General features: G+C 46.9%; 1 protein-coding gene and 1 long non-coding RNA gene across 2 annotated transcripts; one reads left to right on the forward strand and one right to left on the reverse strand.

The window, feature by feature from the left end:
* Nucleotides 1–456: 456 nt before the first annotated feature.
* LOC128504619 (uncharacterized) lies at nucleotides 457–3,066 on the reverse strand. Its single transcript, XR_008355475.1, has 2 exons — nucleotides 2,884–3,066; nucleotides 457–631 (listed from the first exon to the last, which is right to left on the reverse strand). It is a non-coding gene; the product is annotated as an uncharacterized LOC128504619 (long non-coding RNA).
* Nucleotides 3,067–7,687: 4,621 nt separating this feature from the next.
* Nucleotides 7,688–21,738, forward strand: BTBD7 (BTB domain containing 7). Its single transcript, XM_053474723.1, has 11 exons — nucleotides 7,688–7,845; nucleotides 12,531–12,717; nucleotides 13,365–14,444; nucleotides 16,336–16,544; nucleotides 17,079–17,154; nucleotides 17,229–17,389; nucleotides 18,162–18,305; nucleotides 18,585–18,774; nucleotides 19,158–19,336; nucleotides 19,807–20,235; nucleotides 20,806–21,738. Exons 2-11 carry the CDS (start codon nucleotides 12,636–12,638, stop codon nucleotides 21,619–21,621), a joined length of 3,366 nt encoding a protein of 1,121 aa, XP_053330698.1. The 5' UTR covers nucleotides 7,688–7,845; nucleotides 12,531–12,635; the 3' UTR covers nucleotides 21,622–21,738.
* The last annotated feature ends 965 nt before the right edge of the window (nucleotides 21,739–22,703 follow it).

The following is a 22,703-nucleotide window of genomic DNA, read 5'->3' on the forward strand; positions in this document are numbered from 1 at the left end:
AAAAACAACAACTACTATTTAATGATTTTATTAATTTACCTAATTCAAATATTTTGGAAAATCATCAAAAAATGGAATTGGTGTAAAAGCCACAATCTCTGATCATACTGAAATTCCTTTTCTATACGTGCTATAAGAAGCTGGCATTTAAAGGGTGTCTAATTTGATGTATATTTTAACAGTTTTAATGTTTTTTGGGGGTTTTTCTTACAAAAAGGTGGCGGTGGCTGCATGGACCCACTTCAAGATCAACGACGTATTGGTTTTACAAGCATTTTATACACAAATCCAAGAAGAATCCGGGTTGCCTTTTTGGAGTCAAGAAGGAATTTTCCACCAAAAATTCAATTAAATTGCCCAATTCAGTTTTTTTGTCAATCAAAAGCAGGGAGGGAGGAGGGTTTAACTTGATGGACTCGGGTCTGTTACTGTATATAGTTTAGAACATTAAAGGTGTTTTCTAAAGACGATGTTGTTCAGTGGGGGCTGTTTTATCTCGGGGGAGAAGGAGATCCGGGAGTCATATGTCGCGGGTATTCTAGTGACTTCGCTGCTCTGGAAGATGCAGTAAAATCCATCCGGCGGGTGTCAGAAGACCCAGTGCAAACACAGTCAGCCCAAAGACCGTTTCCTAGGAAATAAGAAAAGGAATAATACAAAAGTCATTCTTTAATCTACAATATACTGCAGATCTTTGTAATATAGTCCCAACATTGCCTACAGTCCGGGGGAGGCTGCCCACTTTCTGGCCCTGGGGGCAAGTAAAGTCAAGTGGCCCCATCAGCGTCTTGCCCCCGTTAACATCCACACTAGCACACATGTGCACACGCTTACATGAACTTACACATTCATGCTTCATTCCACGCACATACACATTCATACGCTTATTCATAGTCACTAACACACAGCCCCTCTCACACCACTTACACATTTGCCCCCTTACCCCCAGGCCAGCCGGCCTTAGCTACAGTGTATGTTCATTTTGGCCACAGAATATCTCACTTTGACCTAAAGAGCTTGCAATCTGTTATGTGGGGTCACCCAAGCCACCTATGTGGTCCATATTTCTATATTTACCCCTTGCTTTCAGTAACGCACCATTTAATTGGCTTGTAAATGAGAGACATACGGGAAATATACCACATTAAAGGTCCTGTGCTTGGGAGCTTACAATCTAGAGGGGTTAATGCTCCAGTGAGCTATTAGGTTAGTAAGGGGTTGTTATAATGAATACCAGCAGTGAGGTTAGACAGGTTAACAGCGCAGCAATAGGGGATGGATCCCTAGTTATCAAATATTCGGAATGTTTTATAAGCGTTCATTCTGAACAATTGCTTAAGCGAGAGAATCAGACGATCTGGGAAAATCGTTAATTAGTGGAACAATATTATGGAAGACTAATGAGCGGCTGTACGAGGGGGGGGTAGTTATGGTGATTTTGTGGCATGGCTGACAGGGCAGGAAAAATGTGGAAAACAGAACAATTCATGGGAAAGATAAAAGGATGGCTGAGCTGCGACCCAGAAGAGAGGAAATCTAGCGATTGTAATGGTAAGTCTGCATAACAGCTCCACGCCATGTTACCCACAAGAGGGCCACAGAATATTCATACATGTGCACTTAATGTAAATGTTATGTGGGATGCGTGAGGGACACGGAGTGGGGGGGGGGCGTGGGCTGGGAAAAGAGACAAGGGGGTCACGGAGAAATCAAGCTGCAAAAGGAGAAACATCAGATATCAACAATGGGGTTTATTCACTAAATGGAGGTTTGGCAAAGGCTGAGCTGGCCCTGAATAATGGATGATTTAATGTGTTAAGAAGTCTCGCTATTTTAACTATGCATTACTTACCGGTGACCAGAAAGACCTGGAACACAACTGTCCTGCAAACACTCCGTTTAGTAAGTAGACCCCAATGCTACGCACCGCGAGGTCTTTTGGGGAGAGGGGTCTCATTAGTGAGATATTAGTCTTCTGACAGCGTTTTTATATATCTTCATATCATGTGCGTGCTGCATTATTACATTATTAGATATTAAATAAATAAAAAAAAATATTCCAGATCGGTGCCAGGAAAAAATGCAAAAAGGGAATTAACCCTTTAATTACATACAAAAAAAAACAATGTAGCAGTGTGTTTATTCAAATATGGATAGAGATGGGGAAGTTTGAGCAAAACACTAAAACCTAAGAAATATTTAACCTAGTGATTTCATAGGCGTAATTGTGTTTCCTAAAGGTACACTTGGAATGTCTGATGTCTCATGAAAAAAAAACATTTTTTATAGAGAATTCATGTGCAATAAAATCATTATTATTATTAAACTTAATATAATTATAATAAAATGAGTATTATTGTTATTATTATTATTACTTTTGTCAGCACAAAATGCTCTTCTGCATGCTAAATCAATCTTGTTTCTTATTACAAATATTCAGTAGATAAATGTAACGTAATTAAAGCTTAAAGGCTGATCGTTCTAATATCAGTCAGAAGTTTTTTGGATTGCAAGCTCTTGGTTGACAATTCTTTAACTGTATACATCAGTCAATCTGGATAACAATTTAATCACCCAAATTAGTCTATAAAATAAAATGTGGGTAATGTAATGAAAGGAAGGTTTACTTTACTGACTGAGAGGGTGGTGGATAAGTGGAACAGCCTCCCAGCAGAAGTGGTAGAGGCCAATCCAGAGACGGGATTTAAACATGCATGGGATAGACATACGGCTCCTGAATCTAAGACAAGACCAACGACTGACTTAAGGTTTGAGTCTTTACAGCAGGTGAATGGGGCCGATCTGCCGGAAATGTGTATACAAATTACAATAAATATTGCGTATATAAGAAAACGAAGGGAAGAATATTAAATACAAACTTACGATTGGACCAACTTTTCCTTTGGGTGGTTTGCTATGAATGCTAGTAAATCTTTTCTGTATCATTGCGTGGATTGGGCGAGGAGACACCTTGAAGAAGACTTTCTGTATGCCAGTCATGTTTGCCCCTGGGGTGGCGGGTTGACAGGGAGATGGAGTAGACGACACGGGGCAATATTGGCTTCTGCGCTTGTGTTAGCTCTCAGGAAGCAAGAGGAACAGGGGTCTCCTTGACGTGGGAACTAAGTAGATTCAAACCAAGTGATGGAGTCAGGCGGAGCCTGAGAACGACCGACCCATCCATGGAAACGCCACCGTTTATAGAGCTGCCGGGGACACGCCGATCATTATCTCCTTCATCTAATCAGCACAGACTGTGAGTGAAGATGAAAGGAGCCGGGGCAGATCGTGGGTAATCTCGTTTGCTGCTCGCAGTCAATTGGATTGGCACATTGGGTTTTCACCATAATTGATCATGAGATGGTCCAGAGCAGCGGTTTGTGGCTTGGTCTGGTATACAGACGACAGATAAGAGCTCCCTACACATAGCAGTTTAATGCTAACACGGCCAAGGGAAGTCTCCGCTGGTTGGCCCATTGTGAAAATATTAGGAAACGTTTGTACCCCTGAAATCCAGATGTTCTTAATTAGTTCTTACGTAGCCCTTCGCTAGCCACGACCTCGGTTGGCGCAGCAGAGGTAGTCAGATGTATGTGTAAAGGACTCAGTGGGCATGAGGGGATGTTGGCCGCGGCCGACGTGGGAGAAGTATTTTGGCGCTGCCCAGTCACCATTTCAGAACGGTCTCCATTGGGTAGTGAAGTGACTCTTTGCAGAGACTATAGACAAATAATGTTAATGAGCTGGTGGATCGGAGATCAGCTGGTGTCGTTTCCCTGATCAACTGTGATTACTTACAGATTTCTCAAAGAACTGGGAGAGCGGCCATGATAACGGAGGAGATCTTCTACACACTGGAGATACCATAGTGGTTAACATGCTACGTGGATAGAAACCTTCCAACTGTCCTGCTCTGTGCAGCACAGTCCTCTATCCAGCTGTCCAGAAAAGCGTGGCACAGGTAGACCTCAACGGGACAGCAGGATTCGGGGTCACAATCCTGATGTCATTCAATGGTGTATGTGACCTTGAAGAATGCAAGGCATACACAGTAGCGCTGCCAGTCTGAGTGACACACTACCTCCTGCCCGCCAGCATCCCAAATTGCCAGGGGTAGAAGTTAGGATTTCACGGCACATCAGCCCCATTCGGCCCCCCCGTCTAGTCGCATGTTTTTATGCTGTAAAGACTCAAACCTTAATCAGTCGTTGGTCTCGTCTTAGATTCAGGAGCCGTATGTCTAGCCCACACATGTTTAATACCCTCAGTGTATTACCCTCTACCACTTCTGCTGGGAGGCCCTTCCGTGTATCTACCACCGTCAGTAAAGTAAATATTTCCTTACATTACAGACAGACGTTTTTAAGATATTTGGTCACCACAAGGTGGTGTCTTTTACCCAAATCTAAAGCAATGCTTGGAGCTTGCTGAAGATTCAGAGGGGGGTCAAACTCTTGCCTGAACACCCCAGAGAATGTAATTTAGGTCCACAAAGTTCATCCCTGCTGACAATGTGATTTCGCTCGATGTTGGCAAAAAACTGGTTTTAGCTAAATGTATCCCGGCTCAAACACCACACTGAGCTGATGCTTTATGGCAAAGCTAATGAAGTCCGTTACTCCATAGACTTTAATTGGTCAGAGAGTCCAACTATGTGATTAAGACAAGGTCATTCTATATTTCCCCACAGGCAGTATGATAAGGAGTTGGGGTGTTTGTCTAGTAGATTGGGGCTCAGATAACAGAGCAAGAATATAACATATTATGGGGCAAAAAGGACAACTGGGGTAAAAAAGAAAAACGTGCAATATGTCTTAAACTTACTTGTAATCCGATACTAGCAATGAAAAATAAATAGCTGTGTTCTCCTTTAAGTGTCGTATTCTTGGTGTGAGGAGACACCGTCAGTGTCAGAAGGACGATGCTCTCCACTCTTAGAGGGTCTCCCCTTTCTGGGGAATAGTGTCCTGTTCCTGATCTGCCCTGGGATCGACAGGTCTGGATATCTCTGTCCCGGCCAGACCCCCCCTACCTCTATGGTCTCTGACATCATCTTAGAAGTCCAGCCCCGTCCCCCCAATTACCTTCCCCAGCTCTGGGGACCCCCTAACCAAACAATGCACATGAAAACAACTTTAGAAGTACTTTTATATTGCTTCTCCAAAAACATACTTACCTCAGGGAGAAGCTGCAGCTTCCAAACATTAAGTAGAATCCCCTCCATGTATTTGTAAGGAGGTCACCCCGAAAAACCAGACCTCTCAGCTATCATATGACATGCTTCGCGCATGATGGCTGAAGAATCCCTTTAATCGACTGGATGCTGATTTACAAAAACAAACCTAAAACAGCTGTTTGGCCGGAACGCCGTCCAGGTCCCTGCAACAAACCAGATGTGTCGGGAGAACGTTCCTTCACCCAAACCATTCTGCATATTTCTGCTCCTGACCACAACCTCCTTTTTTTTCTGGACAAAAAGAAAACATATTTGTCTTCTCCAGCAGGACCCGACAGCGCATTTCTCCCCGTCGGCTCATATTCCCGTCATCTCTGAATCCTCAGCGGCCTCTATTACTTTCAGCGCGATGCGAGCATTCAGGTCACGTCGCCAATCCTCGGCGGTATAAAAATAGAAATATTCCACGGAAGAGCATTAATACGAATAACAGATTCGGGCTGAACAGATAAATCGCTCGCTAATTTTAAGACGGCGTTGTGGCCCGTATATAAGATAAATGGGGGGGGGCTAAATGAATTCTACGGGCGCGGTCAAAGGGGCTTTGAACCCCCTAACTCTTCCCTACCCGCTCCGGTGGTTCTTGTGATCTCCACCCTTCGCATCTCCTTTCCATCTTCTTTCCACAGTAGGACCCCTACCCTGTCTGTTTGTACTTCTAGATTGTAAGCTCTTTGAGCAGAGCCCTCCTTACCTTCTGTAGTCCGAATTGTAAGTCCAACTTCCCAGCTGCCCCGACCGGCATCACAAACCGTAGTACTGCTGGCGGCTGCGCATGTGCAATGCTGAAATCTGCTTCTTCCGACTCTACAACACAACCACCATTGTGTTCGGGCCAGCTGAGAGGTCTGAACCCCGCGTGATGTCATGAGGTGCACAAAGGAACCCAAAAGCCGCTTGGGACAATCATGATGTCCAGGTGTAACGTCTTAGAATTACTTGGAACCTGTGGTTCACCGGGACCCGGAGAGCGGCTAGCGGGCTACCCCTTCCCCGTAATGCTAATTACGAACACATTCATGTTAATTGGAGGTTTTTATATTACGTTCCACTCTTGGGTTGGGCAGACAGTCCAAGAACGAAATGGAAATTAGACAGAAATATATAATGCGCCGCTGAAAAATACCAAAAAGTAAACAAATGTTTGGCCCGCATTGGGGATTAATAAAAGCACACATGGGATTCATTTCCCCCAAATAATTAAGGACTTGTTATGTACGAGGAGCTGCAGCAGCTGCTTAATCAAAACAGAGCGAAGGGATCGTCGGGAACGAAGACGCTCGTCGTGGACGTCTTCACTCCGGATTACGTTGAGTCCCGTCTTGTTGCTCACGGCTGGAGCTGTCGGCTCGACTACAGCTCAACTCAACAGGCAGAGAGGATCGCTGTCTACTACTACTTATGTCAAAATGAAGGAAGGCTCCGGCTCAACAAAGCCAAGTCATCTAATCAACAGATGGTGAGCTGACCCAAAATCCTGTGAAATTGAATACGACTGACGGGCTGACTGATGGACTGACTAGACTGAGGGACGGACTGACTGACGGACTGACTAGACTGAGGGACGGACTGACTGACGGACTGGACGACCACCTGCACCCCCCAGTCTCATGGTCAACAGAGAAGACCACCTCAACTGCCGAGACAGGAGACCCACAAGGTCCAACAGAACTCGAGGGCTCCCATTCTGACCCAACTGAGAACCATAACCATATTGATACATTGTGTCGGTTTATATTGTGCGGTTACAGTTCCATTGGTTTCCATGGTGATTGGAGATCCCCTATGAATGCTCCCGTACGGTTACTGGGAGAGGAGGATCTAAAGTTGGGAAATTGTGTATTTAGTTCACGTTCTGCCGTGAGATCTGTGGACGCGGTGGAGGCAACGCCGCACTGTAACAATCACCATCGTTCTTTAATTAACGCTAATTAAGCGTTAGCAATTGTACATAATGTATGGAGGCCACATGATTACTGGCTTGGGATACTGATCTGTATGGGGATCCACTGGATCCATACGGGAACTAAAAAATCATTAGTATTGAAAGTATCTTTATGGGGGTTATAGGGATCGTAGTCTGGATCCAGATGATCTATATGAAAACCGGAGGATAATGAGGGTGGGATCTACAGGATCTATACCGGAGCTGTGGGGTCACTAGCGTTGGATTGATGGGATCTATGTGGGAGTTATAAAATCACTAGCCTGGGATCCACATGATGTGAGTTATAAGATCACTAGCCCGGATCTACAGAATATATAGGGTTTCTATAGGATTTAAACTGGATCCGTCGGATCACCACCCTGGGTCCACTGGATCTACCTGAGGATTAGAATCTCCGGGATCATCAACCCGAGCATCATGAGCTAGCGTGACGTCAACCATAGATAGGCGGGCCTGACGTCTGATTGCGTGCCCGCGCCGCGCGCCGTCTCCCCGGTGACGTAGCCGGAGGTCTGAGGGAGGGGAGAGAAACAAGATGGCGGCTGCGGGGATCTGAGGGATAACCGAGCGACGCGTATCAGCACCGCCGGGAGAAGGAGCACGGCCGCGGGGAGCACACCGGAGCGGCGCAAGCTGTCTGCACGTACTGAGCCGCCCAGGAGTAAGTGACGAGCCGGCCGGTCCGCTGATGCCCGGCTGTGGGGGGGAGGGGATATTTACTGATACCCCGGGTCAGAGGCCGGGCTCCCAGCTCCACCCTGGCCCCTGGGGTATAAGCGCAGGGCCTTCCAGCCGAGGTGATCCCGGGGAACCCCGACCCTTCATTTAACCCTTCAACCCGCACACCAGCCAGTGCCCGCGGGATGTGCATCGGGGTAACCTATCGCCAGCAGCAGCCTCACTCCTCTGAGCTTCTGGTGGCAAGAGGTTGTGCAGCATCTGCGGCCTGTAACCTCTGTCAGCCCCGGGGCATAGTGATACCCTGCGGCCCCCACATACTGACAGGCACTGGGGCTGATTGTTGTGGTGCGGCTGTATCGCCTGGCGCTGGGGCTGAGTGTCGTGGGGCGGCTGTGTGGCCCGGGCACTGGGGCTGACTGTCGTGGGGCGGCTGTGTCGCCTGGCACTGGGGCTGATTGTTGTGGTGCGGCTGTATCGCTGGGGGCTGATTGTTGTGGTGCGGCTGTGTCGCCCGGGCTCTGGGGCTGACTGTCGTGGGGCGGCTGTGTCGCCCGGCCACTGGGGCTGACTGTCGTGGGGCGGCTGTGTGGCCCGGGCACTGGGGCTGACTGTCGTGGGGCGGCTGTGTGGCCCGGGCACTGGGGCTGAGTGTCGTGGGGCGGCTGTGTCGCCCGGGCACTGGGGCTGACTGTCGTGGGGCGGCTGTGTCTGACTGTCGTGGGGCGGCTGTGTGGCCCGGGCACTGGGGCTGACTGTCGTGGGGCGGCTGTGTCGCCCGGGCACTGGGGCTGACTGTCGTGGGGCGGCTGTGTCGCCCGGGCACTGGGGCTGACTGTCGTGGGGCGGCTGTGTCGCCCGGGCGCTGGGGCTGACTGTCGTGGGGCGGCTGTGTCGCCCGGGCGCTGGGGCTGACTGTCGTGGGGCGGCTGTGTGGCCCGGGCACTGGGGCTGACTGTCGTGGGGCGGCTGTGTCGCCCGGGCGCTGGGGCTGAGTGTCGTGGGGCGGCTGTGTCGCCCGGCCACTGGGGCTGAGTGTCGTGGGGCGGCTGTGTCGCCCGGGCGCTGGAGTTGACTGTCGTGGGGCGGCTGTGTCGCCCGGGCGCTGGAGTTGACTGTCTTGGGGCGGCTGTGTAAGAAACATTACTGGGAGGTGATGTTTCCACAGTACAGCCTGCAAGACATATTTATATATATTACACGCTACCGACGAAAAGTTTGAGGTCACTTAGTTCCTTGTTTCGTAAAGTTCCCCATTAAAATAACTTGAAATGGGTCAGAAATCAGGCGCAGACGGGGTTAATGCTGTAAATGACTATTGTAGCTGGAAACGGCTGATTTTTAATGGAATCTCTTCATAGACGTACAGAGACCCTTCATCACTCTCATCACTCCTGTGCTCCAACGGCCCTTTATCACTCCCATCACTCCTGTGTTCCAATGGCCCTTTATCACTCCCATCACTCCTGTGTTCCAATGGCCCTTTATCACTCCCATCACTCCTGTGTTCCAATGGCCCTTTATCACTCCCATCACTCCTGTGTTCCAATGGCACGTTGTGTTCTCTGATCCAAGGTTAAGTCAAAATTGATGGTTAGAAACCCTTTTGCGATTGCTACAGCCAGAAATTTCCTCAGTTTCTACTTTTGAATAGTAGTGTGTGTGTGTTTATATATATATATATATATATAGGGTAAGTGAATGTGCGGTTGTTCCTCTGTATGAAAGTAACATAAATCCACTCATTATCGTTACATGTATTATTATTATTATTATCCTTTACGCAGCGCTTAATACAATACATAAATTCAAGGGGTCTGACAAGACGAGGATTGACAGACTAAGACAAACCGATACATTTGGTGGAGAGAGCCCGGCTCGCAAGCTTACAATCTATACGGTATATAGTATAGTAATGACTGCGTATCCTATAATCCGTGGTGTTTCCCCGTTTATTGTGCTGTGCTTTATACGGTTAATTAGCTGTGCGTTCGGTTCCTTGCGACGTTACCAGACGGACAGACAGACAGACGGACAGACGGACGGGCGGCGTGTCTCCTGTTTCATCTGTAATCATTTAATTATTGAACTATTTGGGTCAGAATCCGGTTCATTCCTGCAGGACTTGGTAAAATGAGCTGAGATTAACGAGATTTCCGTGTTTTTTTTTTTGTATTAACGCATTATTTCTGTTCATGTCAATGAGTAACGCAGAATGACTGATCCGGTTTAACCCTTTACACGCGGGGCGCAGCGCTTCGTATGTGTCAAGCTCTGCGCGGTCACTTTAAAGGCATCTGCTCTGTGCCCGAAATGATCATATAAAAGAAATGGAGGAAAGTTAGAAAAAGGGCGACCTGGTGATGTCATCGCTCAGAATCAACAAAGTAACCGCCGTTGCCGCTTGATCTATAATTCAGGCAGCGCAGCGGCGGCTTTCTACTTGTTCTGCCGTCGCGCTGTTTAGGTGACCAGTCCCGGTATACTGTCTTTTATTATGAGAAGAAAATGAATAGAACAAAATACTAAAAAGCCCCAAATTTGCATTCTCCGAGGCGTAGAAATGATGTTTTACGATTTAGACTGTGGGTTGATTGTATTGTATGTAAATGTGCTCGTTAGCTCTCGATGTCGGTTGCTGTGGATTTGGTTATCGCCGCGGCTCGTTTGCGTATCGAGTTAATTATTGACGCGGCGCTCGCTGGTTTGGGTCGTAGTCGGTAGATACTCGGCACCAACGCATGCCGTAGCGCTTCCACCTCTCCCCTGCCGGTGTTGGCGTGTCTCTCGGTGGGAGATGGATGTGCGAGCCACATATCATCCCTTGTGAGTGGCTGAGGTGTGTTGGGGTCTCGGAAGACCGATGGTGGGGCCTGGTGCTTCCCAGCGCCTCCCAGTCTATGCCAGACACACACAGTTCTTCTAATGGTTTCGGCAGAAGGTGATACCAAGCGCGCCCTCATGGTGCGCGGCCTTCGTCATCCCTCTGTGTACCCCATAACAAGCCTGCCCTCCCAGACGCCGAACCCTCGCTTCGCCCGCAAGTGGATTCTGTTAAATAAAAGTACTAATAGAGCGGAACGCGCCGGGGGTGAAAGTCTTTGTTCATTATTTGAACTAATCACGTTGGATTGCGGGGCTGTGACCCCCTTCTTCTGTCTCAGAGGCTCTTAACGCCGTGTGTTGGAGACGCCCGCCGTATATCACAGTCACGCAGTTCACGTTTATTTCCATTTCATCTTTGCTTTTCTTTGCTAAACATCTGGCTCCCAAGAGGTTAAACGCTTGTCACGGGTATAAACGTCTAAGATCGGGGTCGATTTCTTGTGTTTTTCTCTGCTTCAGATAAAAAGCCCCCGTATTAGTCTGTGTCGAGTACCGATCTTTATAGCATGTACAGGCTAGATGGCCTGAGTGGCTTTTTTAATGTATAGGGCATAAAAAAATACCAGAAAAGCACAAAGTCCTAATTATAAGATCCGTATGAATGGACAGAAAATCTTAATTACATAAAGGAAGCAGATCATTCGGAAATAATGTATGCCGTACGCACAGACGCTCCAATTAAGGGCTGCATGCGCCCAGAATCATACTATTGTAATGTATAACTGTAACCAAGTATTATAATTGGCTATTTTTGTTAAGCTAGTTTTTTTTTTACTTTATAGAGAGGTTGGTAGATAAGTGGAACGTCCTCTCAGCAGAAGTGGTAGAGGGTAATACAGTGAGGGTATTAAACACGCGTGGGATAGACATACGGCTCCTGAATCTAAGACGAGACCAACGACTGATTAAGGTTTGAGTCTTTACAGCAGGAGAAACGGCCGACTAGATGGGGGCCGGATGGGGCCGATCTGCCGGCATGTTTTGGAGGCGTGTTCGTATGGCGATGATGCGCTTTCCAGCACCGATTTCCGGACGAGGAGTCCTGTCGGGGCAGAGAATCGGCTCGCCGGTTGCCAAATTTGTCTGATGAGCGTTAACGGGGATTTTCTGTTTATACGGAAAATGTTGTGGGGATTAAAACCTCTAATTCTTTGTCAGCTATTTTGCAGCTAAAATGTTTGAATTGTTATAATTCCGTGAGATATTTTGTTTTCCGAGGAAGGATTTAGTACTTTCTGCCTCGTTGTAGTTTCAGGAAGTAAATGAATTCATAATAAATGTATAAATATATGTTTGGTTTCCAAACAGCCTTTTTCTTTTTTTCCTCTTTTCTTCCTTGGAATTCCTCCCCAAAGTGTGAAATACCTGTTTTTCTTGTTTTGTCCCAATAAACTGGAGCCGCCGTTGCTGTCAGTCGTGTGATATTTTGGGTGACTTTCCCGGCTCAAACACCGCACTGAGCCGATGCTTTATGGCGATGCTAATGAAGTCCGTTCCTCCATAGGCTTTCATTAGTCAGCGAGTCCGACTGAGTGATTGAGACCGATCATGTTTAGTAGATCGGGGTCAGATAACAGAGCGAGACACAAATGGCCTAAAACGTTATAATATGGGACAAAATAGGCAACTTGGGTAAAAAGAAAAGTTTTATATATTAACCCCTTTATATCAATATTTAATATAGATTATATATATATATATAATTACTGTATATTTTATAGTTAATCTCTGCTTGTCGTCGGTTTACCTCCTTTTTTTTTCTAAGCATATGCTCTTTTTCAGAAATGTTTCAGACGTCCGCACGCCAGCCCCGATTGAAGGCCGACGAGGCGATGTGGGAATGCACTTTAACGAGCCATCCGGCAAAATGCCTGCGTGACTAACGACATGGGTGCGAATGCCTCCAACTACCCTCACTCGTGTTCCCCGAGGGTAGGGGGAAACTCGCAGGCGCAACAGACCTTTATAGGTAACGTTATTATTTTTCTTTATTCTGTAGCGCCATCGTGTTCCCTAGCGCTGTACAAGTAGTGTATAACGTAAAAGAACCGGGCGAGGGGGATCCTGCTCAAAGCTAAACATCTTCAGGCATTGAACCGGTCATTCGGTATCCGTCGCCGATGACTGCGTTGTGAAACCGCATTCCTGCGAGTCTGCCCTGTAATTATCGTTCATCGTAACCCCTTGAGTGCTCGGCGCTAGCGTTTCGAGAAACTCCCGGCATCTGTTACGGAGAATAATGAGCGGTTCGCTCTGAACGGCAGATCTATTTATTGCTCGCAATTATGGTTGCTTGGGCGCGTCGTCCACACGCATCGCGATTGCATCAACATTGCTTTCCTAGAGATTCCTCGGAGAAGTTTCTGGGTTTTTTTGCATTTTAAATCATATTAAATATCTAAAAATATTTAAGAAACACATTTTTGGAGGTATATAAAATATGCAGTGGTGTCGCTGAAGCTGAAGTTCCACTTGGCGCACAAATGCTACACTAAGAAATGGAAGCATGTGAGAGCTAGGAGTGTTGGTGAAAAGTACGCGGAAGAATCCTTTAAAAGAGGCGGTAAGAGTCGCAAAAAGCGGGCGATACTAAAATTCTTTGTCGTTCTCTTCCAGGAACGTCGTCCTATTCTCATCAAGGTTACGGATACGAATCAAAGTTATACAGCCTTGATCATGGCCACGAGAAACCACAAGACAAGAAAAAGAAAACCTCCAGCCTGGCCACCCTCAAGAAGAAATTCATTAAGAGGCGGAAGTCGAGTCGCTCTGCGGACCACGCCAAGCAGATGCGAGAGCTCCTGTCCGGGTGGGACGTCAGGGACGTGAATGCGCTGGTGGAGGAATACGAAGGCACGGCAGCCTTAAAGGAGCTCTCGCTGCAGGCGAACTTGGCGAGACCGGAGGCCAGGACTTTGCAGAAAGACATGGCTGATCTATACGAGTACAAATATTGTACGGATGTGGACTTAATATTCCAGGAAACCTGCTTTCCGGTACATCGTGCCATACTGGCCGCAAGGTGCCCCTTCTTTAAAAAGTTACTTTCATCTTCCCCGGAGTACGGAGCGGAAATAATCATGGACATCAACACTGCTGGAATAGACATGTCTATGTTCTCCGCGCTCTTACACTACCTTTACACGGGAGAGTTTGGCATCGAGGACTCCAGATTCCAGAACGTTGATATCCTTGTGCAACTGAGTGAAGAATTCGGCACCCCGAACTCTTTGGACGTCGACATGCGCGGGCTCTTTGATTACATGTGCTATTACGATGCCATCCTCAGCTTTTCGTCGGACTCTGAGCTGGTGGAGACATTTGGGGCTCAGAGCTGCTTGGACGAGGAGCTCAGAGCTCACAAGGCGGTCCTTTCAGCTCGCTCGCCGTTTTTCCGGAATTTGCTGCAGAGACGGATCCGAACGGGAGAAGAGATAACCGACCGGACTTTACGGACTCCCACTAGAATCATACTGGATGAATCCATAATACCAAAAAAATACGCAAAAGTCATTTTGCATTGCATGTATACGGACGTGGTGGATCTCTGCTATGTTTTGCACTGTAGTCCATCTGTTGGGAGCCTCAGTGAAGTCCAGGCCTTGGTGGCGGGGAAGCCGAGCATGACGCGGGCTGAGGAAGCGATGGAGCTCTATCACATAGCGCTGTTCTTGGAGTTTAATATCCTTGCGCAAGGTAGGAATACGTGTCAGTTGGGATCTTACTGCCCGGTTTTATCCAGATAGCTTTTGCTAGATTTTATATGTTTTGGAGACGTTATCTTTTGGGTGGATTCAAGCAGAATGGGTTTAGCGCCTTGTTCCATGCCTGGGAGATTCTGGGATCTATTGAAAGCATCTCCCATCAGCTCAAAGGCAAATTACGCTGAACCCAGAGGCTCTCCCCGCGGAGATCTATGTTACTGTAACGTTCGGAGCTTTGAGTATGACCTCGTTGGTGTGCCTGGGCTTGGAGTATGACCTCGTTGGTGTGCCTGGGCTTGGAGTATGACCTCGTTAGTGTGCCTGGGCTTGAAGCTTGGAGTATGACCTCGTTACTGTGCCTGGGCTTGAAGCTTGGAGTATGACCTCGTTACTGTTCCCGGGCTTCCTGTGAGGGCCGTACGATGTCTATTTTCCATATTCCAGACATTATTGTAATGCTCTGTTTCAAAAGCACAATCCTGGTTTTTATGGAACCCGTTAAGCGCAGGCGTATGTTGAATGACAAACGCACATATGGAACAGATTGGTTCCAGCCGCTAACCGTTCGTCAGACTTCAAAAACATCCACAAGCATCCTTTCAATAAACAAGAGGAGGAAGTAGACAGCGGGGCTCGTAAACAAACCTCGTCTGCGTGAAACGGCCCAGTGTGTGTCTAAAAATATGCGCTCGCTTTTCATGGCTTCTTCCTTTTTTCAAGACGTTTCCGAAAATGTTCAACTGATCCTTTTTCCCCCCACTTAAGTATAGTATATGTTGATTTATAATAAGTATTCTGGCCTCTCTATATGCTGTAGGCAGACAATGCAGTGGAGCAGCAGGTAATGCGAGCAGAATGCTTGGTTGTATAGCAAGAGGTATTAGCAGTAGAGAGAGGGAAGAGCTCATGTCGCTGTACAGAGGACCGCTGAGACCTCACTTGGAGTATTGTGTACAGCACTGGAGAGCGGATCTCCAGAAGGATATAGAAATGTTGGAGAAAGTGCAGAGAAGGCCTACTAAAATGGTTTATGGATTACAAGATAAACCTTACCAGGACAGGTTAAAGGATCTTAATATATATAGCCTGGAAAAAAGACGTGATGGGGGGATATGATAGAAACATTTAAATACTTAAAGGGAATCAACAAGGTAAAGGAAGAGAGTTTATTTAAAAGGAGAAATAAAACCGCAACAAGAGGACACAACCATAAACTAGAGGGGCAAAGGTTTAATGGTAACATCAGAAAATATTACTTTACGGAAAGGGTAGTGGACGCATGGAATAGCCTTCCAGCGGAAGTGGCAGATGTTAATACAGTAAAGGCATTTAAGCAAGCATGGGATAGGCATAAGGCCAAGCTAGATATAGGATAAGGGCCGGTAGTAAAGGAAAGTACTCAGAGGTTGGGCAGACTGGATGGGCCTACTGGTTCTTATCTGCCGTCACTTTCTATGTTTCTGTATGATGCGATGATAGAGGTGTAGAAGTATCCAGCAGTTTCGTGCTGTGAATGAGTGGCCCTACCACATAAGCAGATTAAACAGATAATCAGGGCCCCCTTTGGTTTAAAGGACCACTTACAGGAAGAATGGGAGATCTCTTATTATACCTGATTTGGGGTCATAAACACCGTTTTCCTTAATTGATCAATGAACTGACGTCTGACGATAAGGACTCTGACCTCATTATTATTATTATTATTTATTGTTTTATATAGCGCCATCAAATTCCGTAGCGCCATCAAATTCTTACCTCATCAATGAACCCTGTGAGCTTCTGAGCCGAGACAAACATTGGACCCAAACTGTTGCCGTGCTTTGCTCTGTTTGTGGGAACCGCTATTGTAACGCCTGGTCTTTGTTTGGTTCTTTCCCTCTCAGGCTGTGAAGATATTATCGCAGAGAGCATCTCTCTGGACACGCTAATCGCCATCTTGAAATGGAGCTCTCAGCCGTACGGCTCGAACTGGGTCCACCGCCAAGCTTTGCATTTCCTCTGTGAGGAGTTCAGCCAGGTCATGGTTTCCGACGTCTTCTATGAACTGAGCAAGGACCACTTGCTAACCGTGATCCAGTCGGACTATCTGCAGGTATTTGCCTTTCGTTACTTTATCGTGGCTGCAGACTTCTTACCCCACTGAATTGGGGCTATTTTGTGTATTTGCCGCGTATGTTCTCTGTGTATAGCAGACAGGTTGGTCTAATATGGTGCTTCCAACCCAGTTCCATTCGCTTACCAAACAGGGGTCAGTTTTCCAGATCCCCCCCGCCATAGATAAATGTTGCTGACACCGGCGGATCAGACGCAATAATGAGTTTGCTGACCGCGTGTTGCGTTTGCATGAGCCGAGCTGATGAGCGCACATACGTGTTACATTTCCATTGTCAGGATTTACCGGTTTAGTGGGTTTTTTGGGCTATTAAGTGGAGTATTTTCATTTTTATTTTTTCTTTTGTGGCGTTTCGTCTCTGGGGGTTTATATATGTATTCCTTGGTTATAGAAGCTGTCTAGATGATAGGGTGGCATGCTGTCCTACGTCCCTGTACGTCCTCCGGTCTCTTATCCGATTACGCGGTTTGTCTGCAGCTCTTTTTTTGTTAACTTCTTTTTCTTTCTCCCAAGGCGAGTGAACAAGATGTACTCAAGTACCTTATTAAGTGGGGAGAGTATCAGCTAATGAAAAGAATAGCGGACAGAGGTGAGGTTTTATTTTCCGTTTCTCCCGTTAGTCTGGGTGAGAGTGAAGCTCTAACGCGTCCCCCTTTACCCCAGAGCCCAATCTGCTGAGTGGAACGGCTCACAGCGTCAACAAGCGAGGAGTTAAAAGGAGAGATCTGGACATCGAGGAGCTCAGAGAGATATTATCCCCCCTGCTGCCGTTCGTCCGCATTGAACACATTCTACCCATGAACAGCGATGTACTGAGCGACCCTGTAAGTGACGCGGGGCGCATGGCCGTGTTCTGACCGTTTAAAACACCCGGAATAATCTATTATATAGAAAGGGGTGCTTTGCAGGGTGACTGGATAGGCTCCTCGTCTGATTGTAATCTCATGCTTTGTCTCTGATGCTATTTAATTACTCTTCTAAAGCTTAGAGGTCCTGCTCCAGCTTCTCTAGGTTTAGCACTCATTAATTATCCTTTAATCATGTATAATTTTGCCTCCAGGGCAAATTACATACACAAAGCTGCCATAGAAACTACAAACACTCCTTAAAAGCTCCTTTTGCTTTTAAGTGATTAACCATTTAGAGGAGTTAATAAATTGACCAATCTCCTAAGAACTTGTCTTGGTCTTTAACCCCACCGGAGGGCATTATTTATGTCGTGGGCATCGTGACTGACACTGACTGTAGTATTGTATCGGCTTATAGATAGCGTGGAGACTCGGAGCTCAATGCTGCAAACTAAACAAAATTGTTAAATATTGTGGTCAGATGGGGACGGTGCCCTGCGTCGCTCTCCCTCATATAGTTAGATGAATGGTCCTTTTCTTTGATGTCAGTGTAAAGGAAGGGCATCTGGGGCCATAATTTACTTAACATTTACTTCATCAAATTATAATAATCTATTTAAGTAAAACACATTGTAGTTTCTGTTTCTGGACACGTTTTGCTCCATCTGGCGGCACTTGATGAAAGAGACGCCATATTTGTTTTTTTGTTGGGCCGTTGTGAATATATATTTCTTTTTTGCTTGTCTAGATGAAGAGAGGCTTAATAAGCACCCCCCCTGCAGATATGTTACCGACCTCGGAGGGGGGCAAATCAAACGCGTGGCTGCGGCAGAAGAGCGCTGGCATATATGTTCGACCGCGACTGTTTTCGCCTTACGTAGAAGAGGCCAAGGTAAACTGAACTGGAAGCATGTCGTTTACGGGTAGGGACACATCCCATGGACGCTGTGTAAATTGGAGCTCGAAATGAGGCCAACGACACAAGGATTCAGGGGTTTGCCCAGTCCGCCCGTCTGGGAATCATGTATTGAATGAGCTTCTATGTTTAACGCTTGAGATTTTCTCCATTAGAGTGTGAGCCTTTAAGCTGTGTCACCAGCGCATTGCACGCCGAGCTTTCTTGTTTCATGAAGGGTGATTGTGAGTTAATTGCCCTTCGCTGTCGTTCCAGTCGATGCTCGATGAGATGATGGTGGAGCAGACCGATCTGGTCCGATTGAGGATGGTCCGGATGTCCAACGTCCCGGACACGCTCTATATGGTTAACAATGCGGTACCCCAGTGCTGTCACATGATTAACCACCAGCAAATGAGCAGCAGCCAGGCCAGCCCTCCCACTGTCGTAGCAAATGAGGTGCCAGGTAAATGACTTTAGACACTTGATTATTGCTTAAACAGATTGCCCTGAAACCCCATTTTCTGTGCTCGGTATTTCGTGGGTTAATTGCAGTTTGCAGACAGATAAGTTGGAAGCAGCACGTAATGTGGCGGTAAATGACAAACCTAAGACTGAAATTCTGCTCGTTGGTGTTTGCCTCGGTGTAAGTGCTGAAATGGCAACATAATCCTCAAATGACGAAAGGGTTAAAAGGGGTTTAATCTTTATTACGATATTGGGGAGTAGTGCGTGCAGGTCTGCAGTTCCACGGACGTCGTGTGGATCCAGTTGTTTATTTGCCGCGGTGTAGGTCTGCCCGTGATATTGGACGTCGTAAAATCTCTGCGGTTCTGTTTTTGTCCCCAGTTCCTCCGCTTGGTGTCGTGAAGGACATGATCCGGCGTCTCCAGGAGCTGCGTCACACGGAGCAGGTGCAGCGCGCGTACGCCTTAAACTGCGGGGAGGGCGCGACCGTCAGCTACGAGATCCAGATCCGGGTCCTGCGAGAATTCAGTCTTTCGGACTCTGCGGCAGAACTGTTACAGGTAGAGCCGCTTCACCCTATAAAACATCAAAAGCTACGTAAATACGGCGCACTTGGGTCTCGCACTCCCCTTTCCTAGCAGACATGGCCGCTTACGTTAATGCCGGCCCGTCGCTGTAACAAGGCTGTAGAAGTGTATTCAGGCACGATATATTCTGCTGGGAAACGGATCAATGAAACTATATTTCTTTACGTTTTCCTCTGGCGCAAAATACTTTCAGAATGTTAAGGTTTTTGTCTCGGTGCCCACAGCATACAGACTATAAAATATTTCATTTTCTCGTTTGGTAGCATCTCGTCTGTAATGGTGTAACGGTGACGCTTCAATACAAAGTGTCTCGTACATTGAATCAGGCAGTTTTTCCCTTTATTTCTTTTTTATTTTAATATGTTTGCCAGCGTGTATTTTTTTTTGTTTTTATTTTAATGTAAACACGACTCAAACCCCTGTTTCTTATTATTTCCTTTTAGAATCCCCACAAGTTCTTCCCCGATGAGCGATTTGGGGATGAAAGCCCGCTTCTAGCAGTGCGACAGCCTGGGCGATGTCGCGTAAACAGCACGCCTGCTCCTGAAACCATGTTTACGGACATTGACTCTTACGTGGCCTTCCATCCACCGTTACCCCCTCCGCCTCCCCCCTACCACCCCCCGGTGACCCCGATACATAATCAGTTTAAAGTGAGCTGGAAACACAGGGTGCCCAGCCAGCATCCGTCCCGCTCCTTTTCATACCCTTGCAATCATTCCCTCTTCCACTCCAGGACGGTCCCCAAAGCTACACCGCTTGCCTACTTACCTGGTGTAAAAGCAGCACCGCCTGATTGCACTAACAATACCGGACTCGGGAGGCAAACTGTAGCAGCGGCGGCAGCGGCCATGGCTGCCGAACAGCAAGCGGTAAGATATTGCGTGACCGTTAATATAGCCTCAGAGAGAGATATATATATATATATATATATATGTGTGTGTGTATATATGTATATGTATATGTTTCCAAAACTCTTACAGAGGACCCAACGCTCTGCTTCCAGTATCTGCCGCCGGATTTGGGGCTGAGGTTCTGTTGGGAGGAAAGGGTTAGTTGGGTTTGCATGTTAGATCCTTCTGGTTGGTTCAAAAATCTTATTTGGCGATCTGATCTGTTGTACATTAAAGAGGTTACGAAAGCTAGCATTTAAACCGATGATTACTATAAGCATGTAACGTCGTCGCCTTAAAATATTAGAATTCTCCACAAATTGGTAAAATCGGTACACCTAAAAAAAACCCTAGAAGTGTATTATGATGTGTGGTTAATTCTACAAATTATTACTTTATAATTGGAGAACCTCGAGGTATCGAATCACTTCTCTAAATATTTTTTCTTGAAAGATGTAAATTTTTAGTATTAAGCCCCTGTGTGCGGAGGACTTCGCTCTCCCAGAGTCAGAAAGTAACCTTTTTGTATCATCTTTCCTTTGTTGCTAGTGCGGAGAGCCCGTTCTGAATGAGTTCATGCCGGATATTGCCATGGGGGTATCTACAATGTCCCTAAAGGAGAGGAGGCTTCCCGAATTAACAATCGATACGCAGATCGGCCACCAAGTGTCTGACATGATGCCTGGTCCTCCCCAGCACCTCTCCTGCATGCCGAGCAGGCACATGCCGAGCTCCCGGAAGAAACAGATCGTAGAGCAAAAGATGGAAACGAGAGAGAGCCAGCCGGAGTACCCCAACTTCTATGACTTTTCCAACTCTGCCTGTAGGCCGTCAACCCCAGTCCAAAGCAGACATTCTCCGTTGGCCTCACAGGGTCTGTATTTTGGCCCCGATTTATACAGCCACAGCAAGCCACCTCCCAACGCGTTAAAGTCTGTTTACCTATCAAACCAGATCTCGCCTAAGAAGCAGGAGGATGGGAGAAGAGAATATCTGTTTCCCCAAGAGGGTCATCCACACAGACAAAAGCCTGAACCGTTACACCTCGATGTCTTAGAGCAGCCTCCTCAACGCTTGGACCTGGCCCTGGCCGCGCAGGAGAGCGGCGGCCACGGCACTCATCACGGCCGCGGTAGAACAAAAATGGAAACGGACCTGACTTACGGCCTGACGTCTGCTAGACCTTCGTATTCCGCCTACGGCTCCGACTTGCAGGACGAGCGATCCTTCCGGAGAATCGTCGACGGCGACTTGCTGGATCGCAACGCACAAAGAAGCATGGAACTGGAACGGGAGGAGACGGCGGGCAGGGAGAGGAGGTCTCCAAACAAATCGGACTTTCTTTACAAAAAATCCGCTCTTTAAATATAACCTCTCGACATTCTCTCTGTGCCTCTAACTCGATAGATACGTTTCTTACAAGTCAGCGTGAGCAGCGCCGTTGCCGGGGGATCACCCGCTCTTCAGAACGTCTCCTCAATTTGTTCCCTTTTTTTTGTTCCATGCTGAATCAGAAGCCGCACGCTTCCTTTTTTTTTGGTGCTGCTTTTGATGAATTTCCTTTTTAAATCCTTTCTGTATATATTTTTTTTTTTGTGTGTTTTTTTCTTCTAAGAAAAAAATGAGCTTGCACTTTTCTCTCCTAATTTCAGATTCTGCTTTGCATCCCTGAATGATTTCTTGCTTTTGTTCTTACTCCGTGTACTTCAGATCTGTTCGCGTCGTATTACGATATTCAGCGGGTTTAATGTGAGGAATGGAAGATGTTTAATGTCATTTTATTTTAGACAAATCCAAAGAGCACCTTGGCGTATTACTCTGTTACAGTCTCTTCAGCACCGTGATTGTTCGAAGGGTTAACTCGCGGTTTGCACGCGATCTGATAACTTTATCGTCGCCGTGGTGTGCGGTCGCCGTCCACGTCTTGTATTACAGCCCTAAACGCTGCGGTGAGATTCTAGAACTCGTTGAATGCGTTTTGTGTGATCTGGGGCTCCATCCATACCAACGAGACTCGGAAAGCGTCATGCGTTTAGGTGGGCAAATCTATGAATTGCTTGTTTTTGGAGAATTTCATTAGTTGCTTAGCATGGTTAAGCTTTAAAGAGGAGCTGCCACGTTCCAGGTGATCAATGTGCCATTTCTTCTAATATATATAATATATAACTTTCACTTATTTATAGATTCAAGAAAGTACCAGCGCTGCATATGGAAACCCCATCTTACTGATCTTAAAAATGGCTTTTGGGGGCAACCTGGAGGGTATAAACATTTTCTAGCACTTGAGATTCATATGCAGTCTGCTAGAGTCCAGAAAGTAGATTACATGTTCCCGGTTGTGTTCCAACGGCCCTTTATCACTCCCATCACTCCCATCACTCCCATCACTCCTGTGCTCCAATGGCCCTTTATCACTCCCATCACTCCTGTGTTCCAATGGCCCTTTA

This window comes from Spea bombifrons, chromosome 9 (assembly GCF_027358695.1).
Source record: "Spea bombifrons isolate aSpeBom1 chromosome 9, aSpeBom1.2.pri, whole genome shotgun sequence".
NCBI lineage: Eukaryota > Metazoa > Chordata > Amphibia > Anura > Pelobatidae > Spea > Spea bombifrons.

Coding starts and splice junctions, on each gene's coding strand:
- BTBD7 (XM_053474723.1), top strand. CDS start 12,636: ATGGGTGCGAATGCCTCCAACTACCCTCACTCGTGTTCCCCGAGGGTA. Junction 12,718..13,364: donor GGCGCAACAGACCTTTATAG/GTAACGTTATTA, acceptor GTTCTCTTCCAG/GAACGTCGTCCTATTCTCAT. Junction 18,306..18,584: donor CTTACGTAGAAGAGGCCAAG/GTAAACTGAACT, acceptor CTGTCGTTCCAG/TCGATGCTCGATGAGATGAT.